General features: G+C 48.4%; 1 protein-coding gene across 3 annotated transcripts in view; it reads left to right on the forward strand.

The window, feature by feature from the left end:
* The window catches only part of TMEM116 (transmembrane protein 116), a 37,585-nt gene extending 27,971 nt beyond the window's left edge, over window positions 1–9,614 (forward strand). For all 3 annotated transcript variants that reach the window (XM_075568149.1, XM_075568147.1, XM_075568148.1), the window contains 6 exons: window positions 628–677; window positions 1,765–1,848; window positions 2,987–3,122; window positions 3,818–3,962; window positions 6,217–6,296; window positions 8,309–9,614. In XM_075568149.1, the coding sequence (XP_075424264.1) occupies window positions 628–677; window positions 1,765–1,848; window positions 2,987–3,122; window positions 3,818–3,962; window positions 6,217–6,296; window positions 8,309–8,497 (684 nt within the window). In that variant the 3' untranslated portion in view covers window positions 8,498–9,614. The remainder of the gene's footprint in view (window positions 1–627; window positions 678–1,764; window positions 1,849–2,986; window positions 3,123–3,817; window positions 3,963–6,216; window positions 6,297–8,308) is intronic.
* The last annotated feature ends 2,200 nt before the right edge of the window (window positions 9,615–11,814 follow it).

The following is an 11,814-nucleotide window of genomic DNA, read 5'->3' on the forward strand; positions in this document are numbered from 1 at the left end:
GTGCCTGCTCGCTTATGTTTTACCCTCTGTCTGTCTGACTGGCCTTAGTGGCTGCTTAAGTTAAATGGGGAAGGAGGTGACCAGTGCCCCTTATAGGGACGCCGTCCTATGCAGTCTCTGCCCCCACTTTATCCTAAAGAGCCCTCCATGGTCTCCTTGTTGAATCTCGCTGAATTGCAGCTGATTAGTCTGAGTGTTAATTCTTTGCACACGGGGAGACTGACACCTTCCGGGCCTGTAATGCACCTCAGAGGTTAGAACACCACGGGAGGCGGAAACTTTGAGCACAATTTCATACTATTTTACAGGGGGGGTTTTTCATGGGTGAAACACAGTTGGCTTTTAGAGTTATTAATGACCATGCTCAAACTGAGCCGTCCAACAAGCTGTCTCCGAATGGGTTTTCTGTATTACCTCTTGCGAGACTTTGCTATACAAGGTCGGTAATGCAAAGACAAAGGTCTAGGGAAACTTCCATGTTTAAATTGGACAAGAAGCTAAAAACATGACACACTAACTGAGTCATTACCCCAATACCATTGTTTGACTTGACAAGGAGGTAAAGCTAATTTAAGAACGTGTGTTAGGCATGCACCCACTAACCCCAATGTATTTCTGTCCATATAGGTATCAGACAAGGAATGTCGTATTGGGAGAATAGTAACAGTACTCTCCAGGTAAATGTGCTTCTTATCTGAGATGAATGGACCATGTGTAAGAACTAACATGGGAATTACATGTGGATCTGTATATTCTGTCATGTTGAATGGGGGAAAGAGAGGAGACCTTTGTCTATAACAGGGGAGCGCAGACTGCTCTCCCCCCCTCCTCATGTCCCCCCCCCCCCCTTTACCTTGTCTCCGGCATCAAATTTGACGCCGCGTTGCCATGGCGATGTGTCGCCCAAAGCTGTCGGAGAAATGGTAAGGGAACTTGCAAAGGCCTCGCGCAGTCCCCCGGCATTTAATTTGGGGAAGAGCGCGGGGCTCTGTAAGTGCTGCGGCCCCCCAGAAAATCTCGCGCCCCCCCAGTTTTCGCAGGTCTACAGGTCAGGACGCTCGGACGTGGAGAAAGGGTTTTATACTCCATGTTAAGGAATGGAGGTTCACTGCAAGGGAAGGGTGGTCCGGGTGCCATGTTGCCCCCGGTGCCATGGTGCCCCCTGCAGGAATGGGCATCAGTGTTCATGGCCTTGAAATGTGATTTAACACTATGATAACCTGATATTGCAAAATGTAACTCAAGACGTCGCATATATACCCAATATATAGTGCTATAATGACCAATGGCATGGCCATTGGTCATTGGTCGTCAAAGAGAGAGAGAGGGCGTGTGTGTGCCTGATCACATCTGCAGGACGGACCTATGTAGTCCAAAAAATATCCATGTGTAGTATTTTGATGATCATACATTGTATTAAATTATACTATATTATATAACATTCTATTATATTGGTCACAAAATTAGTCCAAGCTGATTCGTTGGGGGGTTATCCATTAAACTCCGATAGTGTAGATCGGGGCGCTATCACCCACAAACTCACATTGACTACAATATCCCCCAATCTGCACTGTCGCAGCTTAATGGCTAAACCCCATTATGTAGTGACATGTTGTAGGGGTCGTTAACGGAAGCAGCATGGTCATTATTACTGTTCAGTGGCCATTTGTTTGTATTTTCACTGGCAATTATTAGTGACCACTAATTGGTGAATAATCCCCGCTCCCTGCAGCTCGAGGTGTAACTGTATGGCGTGTTTTTCAGCGTGCTGCCGTTCTTACTGATTGTCCCCATCTTGTCTGTTGGGAATATCAAGGAATGTTACAGAAACTGCAGCTTCCCCCACAGGTAACCTCACAACACCCCTCCCGGAAAAGGGGTTCACCGCATGCTTCCTGCTGTTAGTCACTAGTATGCCCGTTAACTTGATATGATATTAATAATATTGTGCCTTTTAAAGTGGTATGCAATGGTAGCAGCATTAATGCAGGTGTAAGAGCTGCTGACATTGGGTAGTATTCCATATGCTGTAAAGCCATCTTCCCTGTGGCAGGGAACATTTTACTCCCATTCAAATCAATGAAGTTGAGACGCAACTTTATTGCATATTAAAAAGGGGCCATAGATAAAAATTGGGGGCGAAAGTCAAAACTTGTCTAACTGACTGTCTACTAGTACTACTTTTTTCATAGTATTAGTGCTATTTTCAAATATAATATTTCATATTACGTTTTATTATTTGAGTAGCAATGGCAGTGTTGGCAGAATTATATTTTTAACATTAAATACGCTAAGATATAATACCCGTGGGGGTGTCTGCCTGTCTTCCATATGTACCCGAGCTGGCTTTATTCACACACCATAGTGGTTCAGCTGCAGGGATTCTGGGTAGTGACATGCAAATGAACGCGCAGTAGGCGTGTCACTTTTAGCTTGCGTTCCACTTTATTGCATGAATTCGCTAGAGCACGGACGGCCAACTCCAGTCCTCAAGGGCCCAAAACAGGACAGGTTCTCAGGATATCCCTGCTTCCGCACAGGTGTGGCTCAATCAGTTCCTCCTTCAGCACAGGTGTGGCTCAATCAGTGGCTCAGTCTTCGAGCAGGGATATCCTTAAAACCTGGCCTGTTGGTGGCCCTTGAGGACTGGAGTTGCCCGCCCCGACCCCGGGGGAAGCAAGATACAGAATCGGTGGGCAGCTGTAAATATGGAGATACAGTTAGCACCGGGAATAAAAGCTCACCCAGGTGTGAACCCTGCAGCAGATTGCTTGGTGTACTGGGGGAGATGATGATGATGATGATGATGATGATGGTGTACATGATGGTGGTGTACATGATGATGGTGTACATGATGATGGTGTACATGATGATGATGATGATGATGGTGTACATGATGGTGGTGTACATGATGATGGTGTACATGATGGTGGTGTACATGATGCTTGTCTGACTGTCTCGGTGCCCGGTCTCTCGTTATTGGCAGCTGTTTGGTGCTGAACGTGGGATCTCCAACCACATCGGACCCAAGCCTATATAGTGACGCCGCCTGCAAAGCGATGCACTACTACGCCACCGCGGTCTTCCTGCTCGCGTTCCTCGTCACGGCCATTCTCATTCTGGTAGGAATGTTTCCTGTCTGTTTTCTGGTGTTTCAAGGGAGCAAAGTGAGCCCGCCGATATATTTAAGGGGTCTCATATGGCTCATTGGTGCCTTTTTTTTAACCCAAATCTAACCCCATCATTTATTTTTTTATCATTATACTTGGGAGGGCGGTGATTTCCTCTGGCTGCTCCCTTGTGTGTGATGTCACTGTGTGATGTCACTGTGTGATGTCACTGTGTGAGCAGCGAGCACTTGTACAGCCAGAGTCCCCCTCCCCTTATCTTTATTGTCTCTCTGATAATGACAGGGGGGATAAGGGAAAGGAAACACTTGCTTGACAAACACTCCCCCCCCCCATTCAGAGACCCCTAAGAAATTCAAGTGTCCGCCTGTGGGATTGCAGCGTTAAAATGCACGTTACCCCTTTGCATGCTGCGTAATGCATAACGACGGGGTTAATAAAATAATAATAAAGCAGTTTTATGCGTGTTCTGTCCCTCTCAGCGCACTGTATGCGCGTTTTGACCCTCGCAGCGCACTGTACGCACGCTCTGACCCTCGCAGCGCAGTGTACGCACGTTCTGACCCTCGCAGCGCACTGTATGCACATTCTGACCCTCGCAGCACACTGTACGCACGCTCTGACCCTCGCAGCGCACTCACAATGATAAGAAGCTCATGGATTTCTTTCTGTTATGTTTCTGTTCGCAGGTCCTATTGGGAAAGACCTGCGCCTTGTTCAAAAGGTATCTGGCGACAGGGAGTCGCTTCGGAGACCCAGAGTGGGCGGTAATATGCGTCACAAGAAGGAGGGCGCTTCTTTACCCGGTTATCTTTTTCTGCTGTTGTTTGCCAGGTCGGTATCATAAACAAATAAACATTAGCCTTTTCTTTGGGGGTCTATGAATGTGGGAATGAATCCGCAGCCCATATCCCGCCCTTATCCCCGCCCGCCCATATCCCGCCCTTATTCCGCCCCGCCCGTATCCCGCCCTTATCCCCGCCCCGCCCTTATCCCCGCCCCGCCCTTATCCCCGCCCCGCCCTTATCCCCGCCCCGCCCTTATCCCCGCCCTTATCCCCGCCCCGCCCTTATCCCCGCCCCGCCCTTATCCCTGCCCCGCCCTGCCCTTATCCCCACCCCGCCCATATCCCACCCTGCCCTTATCCCCGCCCCGTCCTTATCCCCACCCCGTCATAATCCCCACCCCGCCCTTATCCCCACCCCGCCCTTATCCCCACCCCGCCCTTATCCCCACCCCGCCCTTATCCCCACCCCGCCCTTATCCCCACCCTGCCCTTATCCCACCCCGCCCTTATCCCCACCCCGTCCTTATCCCCTCCCCGTCCTTATCCCACCCCGCCCTTATCCCCACCCCGCCCTTATCCCCACCCCGCCCTTATCCCCACCCCGCCCTTATCCCCACCCCTGTCCTTATCCCACCCCGCCCTTATCAGCAAGGCAATAATATTAACCCTTTGGGTGCCCTCTAGACGTAGCTGCTACATCACGGGGTCCAGCCCGTGACATCACAATGTTCCTGCCCGTTTTTCTAGGCGAGATCGCGTTATGCGCTCCTCGGGGAGCTGTGTGCAAATGAAACGGAAGGCGGACTCCGCCCCTTTCCATCATCGGTGACAAAGCGGTCACATGACTGCGAGTGGCAATGGGGGCTTTGCCTGCGGAAAGCCTTTGTTCGGTGCGTAATGACATCACACAATAGGGAGGAGCCAGAGGAAGTCTCCGCTCACTGTGTTTACAAAGGAACTTCGGAAAGGTTCATACGCGTTGGGACTTATTCATGGAAGTGCGGGAGCGCAGGTTGGGCCCTGTAGCACGGACGGTCCTGTTACACCCACGGGGACTTTCCACGGGGTGCTGCCAAATCGCCACTATCCCTCGGTACGGAATAAGCCCCTGTATCCGGGCAGACCCTGATAATAATATTTCCGTGGACGTCACTGATGAGGTGTACAGTTACTGATAACGTAGTTGCAGATCTCTGAAGTGGGTGCTGCTTCTGGTCTCCTGTCCTCGCAGCGCTTTCAGTACGTGTGCGCGTGTTTTTGCACAAGGGGCGGGGAAGGTAAAAGGCAAACAGTGCACTTACCCGGAACAATTCCGAGACGTGAGATCTGAATGACTGAGGCGTTCTGGAACTTTTAAAGGGCCCGTCTCTCCTGGGACAAAGTGCACGAAAGGACAGATGATTGTGTAACCCCTTGAGTGCCCCATGGGTGCCCCATGAGTTTTTCCTCCAGAGCTGAACTGCTTTATTTTAAGCTCCAGCGACCCCCGAGATACTTACCAGTGACGGCACCAATGCTCCCTCATGGAGAATTCAATATGGCCGCCTGTGTCGTTCAATAGAACGCCACAACCAATGACACTGCAGTTTCCCATCAGCACCCAGATCCGCCATATTTTCCCCCCGGGAGGGACCGTTAAGCCCAGCACTTTCCCCGGTGGGTATTTCAGAACTGGGAGGACCCTCTGGATTTTTGTGTCTTTTTCAATACATTATTTTGCTGACTTACCTCTGAGTGCTGTCTCTCTCTGCTGTTCTGCTGTCCTGCTGGATGGTAACGTACTATATATATATATATATTTCCCAGACAATATATATTCCATTTTGTGTACAGCCCCTTTAATAGCAGGGAGTTGGCAGACAGTGTGACCCGCTGTCCCGCAGGCAGCACAGGACACTGCCCCTTTAATAGCAGGGTATTGGCAGACAGTGTGACCCGCTGTCCCGCAGGCAGCACAGGACACTGCCCCTTTAATAGCAGGGAGTTGGCAGACAGTGTGACCCCTTGTCCCGCAGGCAGCACAGGACACTGCCCCTTTAATATCAGGAAATGGGCATACAGTATTTGTGTCACTAATAACCCATTATCTATGTGGGGATTCAATAACCAGGCAGTGTCCATTCCGGAGTTGGGTTATTAATACCCGCATATTATTATTATTATTATTGAATTGTATGGCGCTAACAATCCACAGCGCAGTACAATGTGGGAAGGAGGGCAATAACATTGTATTAAGGTCCCGGACCCGAGGAGCGTACACGGATGTGACGGTTTCATCTTCTCTCTCTGTTCTTTGTGCAGCTGTGACACTGGCCATCCTTAAATTGGTCCACCGTGAAGAGACACACGCCATCTACATGTATGTGCTGTATTTTATCCAGGTACGTGAGTAGGGATATCGTTCGGGTCTTGTTTATGGATTCCGTTGACAGCTATGTGAAATAAAATTGTCCAGGTACGATGTATGTTCAGTTGCGGTGCCTGTATGTTCAGTTGCTGTGCCTGTATGTTCAGTTGCTGTGCCTGTATGTTCAGTTGCTGTGCCTGTATGTTCAGTTGCGGTGCCTGTATGTTCAGTTGCGGTGCCTGTAGGTTCAGTTGCTGTGCCTGTATGTTCAGTTGCTGTGCCTGTATGTTCAGTTGCTGTGCCTGTATGTTCAGTTGCTGTGCCTGTATGTTCAGTTGCTGTGCCTGTATGTTCAGTTGCTGTGCCTGTATGTTCAGTTGCTGTGCCTGTATGTTCAGTTGCGGTGCCTGTATGTTCAGTTGCTGTGCCTGTATGTTCAGTTGCTGTGCCTGTATGTTCAGTTGCTGTGCCTGTATGTTCAGTTGCGGTGCCTGTATGTTCAGTTGCGGTGCCTGTATGTTCAGTTGCTGTGCCTGTAGGTTCAGTTGCTGTGCCTGTATGTTCAGTTGCTGTGCCTGTATGTTCAGTTGCTGTGCCTGTATGTTCAGTTGCTGTGCCTGTATGTTCAGTTGCTGTGCCTGTATGTTCAGTTGCTGTGCCTGTATGTTCAGTTGCTGTGCCTGTATGTTCAGTTGCGGTGCCTGTATGTTCAGTTGCTGTGCCTGTAGGTTCAGTTGCGGTGCCTGTATGTTCAGTTGCTGTGCCTGTATGTTCAGTTGCTGTGCCTGTATGTTCAGTTGCGGTGCCTGTATGTTCAGTTGCGGTGCCTGTATGTTCAGTTGCTGTGCCTGTAGGTTCAGTTGCTGTGCCTGTATGTTCAGTTGCTGTGCCTGTATGTTCAGTTGCTGTGCCTGTATGTTCAGTTGCTGTGCCTGTATGTTCAGTTGCTGTGCCTGTAGGTTCAGTTGCTATGCCTGTATGTTCAGTTGCTGTGCCTGTAGGTTCAGTTGCGGTGCCTCTATGTTCAGTTGCTGTGCCTGTATGTTCAGTTGCGGTGCCTGTATGTTCAGTTGCTGTGCCTGTATGTTCAGTTGCGGTGCCTGTATGTTCAGTTGCTGTGCCTGTATGTTCAGTTGCTGTGCCTGTATGTTCAGTTGCTCTGCCTGTATGTTCAGGGCACGTGTCCTCAACTCCAGTCCTGCGGTAATATTTCAGCTGGAATCCACAGGCATGGTGACCCAGTAAGTGCCGCTCGTGAGAAGGGCAGCACAATTACACGGCTAAAATGCTTCCTTGCCCAGAAGAGCTTCCATTTAAAATCTGACTACAGTAAATTACAAAAAAGTCACATTGTGGGGTCTTTAGTGGGGCATATACTTCAACATCCTGTATTTTCGTTAAGGCGCTATTCCTCCTGTGTCATGTAAAGCTGCTTTACTTTTCTCGATTTGAGGTTTGGTGTTATGTTTGGAACATGTTTGGGGGAGTTTTCTGAAAGGCTTTGTCCTAAGATTCCCCCGGCATTAAACTAAATAAAGTCTTTGTGGCGTTGCTCATGGAAGACGTGCTGCCCTTGGTTCCTTGTTTTGAGGTTCACGGTTAGAATGCTATTGGAAAATTTTAGTCACAGGCCACGGAACGTGTGGTGGGGTCAGCTGTGTGCAATCCACTGAGATGTGGCCGGATGTCCTGGGATCTTCGTGTTATAGAATAATCCTCTATGTTGTCCAAAGTGGCCGCCCGGGCTGTCTTCGGCCAAAAATAAACCACATCAGTCATTAGGGATTTTCAGCCAAAATCGTTCCAAATGGCCGCGGCAGACTGCATGGAATTAACCCTTTATGCTCTTATTGCTAGGGGATTTCACGAGTGTCCTGAGATTGGGTCCTTCTCCACGTAATGACTGATTTATAACATTGCCACTTAACCGCCGCCAAAGTCTCACAATGAGTTTTGATCGTCAATGCCCTGATACTAATAGTCGCCGGCTTATTTCTAGGCGGATCAATGAATATATGATCCATCTGACATGTTGCTTTGTTTCAGGCCTTTACCGCTGTATCCCAAGGGCTGCTCAACTGCTTAGTGTATGGGTGGACGAGTAGGATGTTACACTACCTGAAGCAGACGGCTTGCCGTGACGTGGACACGCAGACGCCGCTCCTGCGCTCTCAGAAGAAGCTCTACGCCAGCACACAGACCAACGCAGTGTCACCCACAATCACGCCCCTGTGATCTTGTCAAGGACTTTCTTGATTTGGGACAAACAGGGTTGTGTCCAACTCTTGCACAGTGTGCATGTTATCTGTGGGTAGTGATACTACCCGAATCTATATGACCCAGGACTGTTCATCGTGGACGGTGAATTCGACAGCAGGGTTTCGAATTTGGATAGGCGCAGAGCTGTATATATAAATTCCACAGGGGGAAAAAAATGAAGTTTTATCTTTTTAGCTGCCGTCCTGTGATGTCACTGGGGTGATGTCATAGTCAAACCCAAAACTATAGAGAATCGTTGTGGTGCAGGATAATGCTATTCTTCTCCATCATGGCTAATTCATCCAATTTTCATGATGAGATGTCCCAATTTTGCAGCTTTACAGAAACTCAAAATAAGTTTATTTTCAAACCAATTGTTATTTTTATTCCACAAAAGTCCAGGACAAAGTGAAGAGAATCACACTATAATTCAAAAATCTCTCCGGCTATCCACATTCTAACAGACTGTACCAACAAACTGTAAAGGGGCAGATTTGTTAAACGGTGTTAAGGATTATAACCCAGAAGCTGTCCGGTCATAAGACCTTACAGCAGGGGGCGCTGTTGCGTGGGTAACTCCAGCCCTCAGTCTAGTTTCAAAACCGGAAAAAGATGTTTAAAGGAGCCAAGTTTTTGTAACTTTATTTTTGCGATTGCGTTATTTATTGGTGGGTGTCCGTTGCGTTAGTGTCTTAGTTAAAGTAATGTGGGCTTAAGAAGCCATTTTAAAAATACCCTTAGGAATGTTATATTCATTTAAACAACATATGGGAGCCAGTTGCATGGCCCCTCTGCCAGTGAAGGGCTAAAGGGGAAGAACGCCGGTGTGTTCCGTTAAGTGCAATACTTTGTTATCTCAGTGATTGGGATTTTTTACTGTTAGAGTTGGGAAATAGGAATTAAACTCCAGGTCAGCGCTTCAAACGGTCAGCAACGTATTCTTTTAACTTAACACATTCACTGCTGGGGCCCCTGCAAAACCTGTCGCACGCAGTTGTGTTGCAGACGCCTTCAGTAGCAACGGCTTAAAGACCCAAATTCCATTCGGCAATGTGTATCGGAGTTGCAATAAAAATGAAAGCACTCAGCCAGATAGCACCTTCTCTCTACAATCTTTATCTCCTTCAGCGCCCTACAGACGTATAGTATATTTCAGGGGTGCTCAACTCCAGCCCTCAAGCACCCCCTCCAAAAAAGGTCGGGTTTTGTGGATATTTCAGCTTCAGCACAGGTGGCTAATGCAGTCCCAGTATACCGGTATACACATACACGCCCAGAGAGGTAATACCGGTATACACATACACGCCCAGAGAGGTAATACCGGTATACACATACACGCCCAGAGAGGTAATACCGGTATACACATACACGTCCAGAGAGGTAATACCGGTATACACATACACGCCCAGAGAGGTAATACCGGTATACGCATACACACCCAGAGAGGTAATACCGGTACACACATACACGCCCAGAGAGGTAATACCGGTATACACATACACGCCCAGAGAGGTAATACCGGTATACACATACACGCCCAGAGAGGTAATACCGGTACACACATACACGCCCAGAGAGGTAATACCGGTATACACATACACGCCAAGAGAGGTAATACCGGTATATACATACACGCCCAGAGAGGTAATACCGGTATACACATACACGCCCAGAGAGGTAATACTGGTATACACATACACGCCCAGAGAGGTAATACCGGTATACACGTACACGCCCAGAGAGGTAATACCGGTATACACATACACACACCCAGAGAGGTAATACCGGTATACACATACACGCCCAGAGAGGTAATACCGGTATACACATACACGCACAGAGAAGTAATACCGGTATACACATACACGCCCAGAGAGGTAATACCGGTATACACGTACACGCCCAGAGAGGTAATACCGGTATACACATACACACACCCAGAGAGGTAATACCGGTATACACATACACGCCCAGAGAGGTAATACCGGTATACACATACACGCCCAGAGAGGTAATACCGGTATACACATACACGCCCAGAGAGGTAATACCGGTATATACATACTGTACATGCCCAGAGAGGTAATACCGGTATACACATACACGCCCAGAGAGGTAATACCGGTATACACATACACGCCCAGAGAGGTAATACCGGTATATACATACTGTACATGCCCAGAGAGGTAATACCGGTATACACATACACGCCCAGAGAGGTAATACCGGTATATACATACACGCCCAGAGAGGTAATACCGGTATACACATACACGCCCAGAGAGGTAATACTGGTATATACATACACGCCCAGAGAGGTAATACCGGTATATACATACACGCCCAGAGAGGTAATACCGGTATACACGTACACGCCCAGAGAGGTAATACTGGTATATACATACACGCCCAGAGAGGTAATACCGGTATACACATACACGCCCAGAGAGGTAATACCGGTATACACATACACACACCCAGAGAGGTAATACCGGTATACACACACACGCCCAGAGAGGTAATACCGGTATACACATACACGCCCAGAGAGGTAATACCGGTATACACATACACACCCAGAGAGGTAATACCGGTATACACATACACGCCCAGAGAGGTAATACCGGTATACACATACACGCCCAGAGAGGTAATACCGGTATACACATACACGCCCAGAGAGGTAATACCGGTATACACATACACGCCCAGAGAGGTAATACCGGTATACACATACATGTCCAGAGAGGTAATACCGGTATACACGTACACGCCCAGAGAGGTAATACCGGTATACACATACACACACCCAGAGAGGTAATACCGGTATACACATACACGCCCAGAGAGGTAATACCGGTATATACATACTGTACATGCCCAGAGAGGTAATACCGGTATACACATACACGCCCAGAGAGGTAATACCGGTATACACATACATGTCCAGAGAGGTAATACCGGTATACACGTACACGCCCAGAGAGGTAATACCGGTATACACATACACACACCCAGAGAGGTAATACCGGTATACACATACACGCCCAGAGAGGTAATACCGGTATATACATACTGTACATGCCCAGAGAGGTAATACCGGTATACACATACACGCCCAGAGAGGTAATACCGGTATACACATACACGCCCAGAGAGGTAATACCGGTATATACATACACGCCCAGAGAGGTAATACCGGCATACACGTACACGCCCAGAGAGGTAATACTGGTATATACATACACGCCCAGAGAGGTAATACCGGTATACACATACACGCCCAGAGAGAT

The sequence above is a fragment of the Ascaphus truei genome, chromosome 13 (genome assembly GCF_040206685.1).
Source record: "Ascaphus truei isolate aAscTru1 chromosome 13, aAscTru1.hap1, whole genome shotgun sequence".
Taxonomy (NCBI): domain Eukaryota; kingdom Metazoa; phylum Chordata; class Amphibia; order Anura; family Ascaphidae; genus Ascaphus; species Ascaphus truei.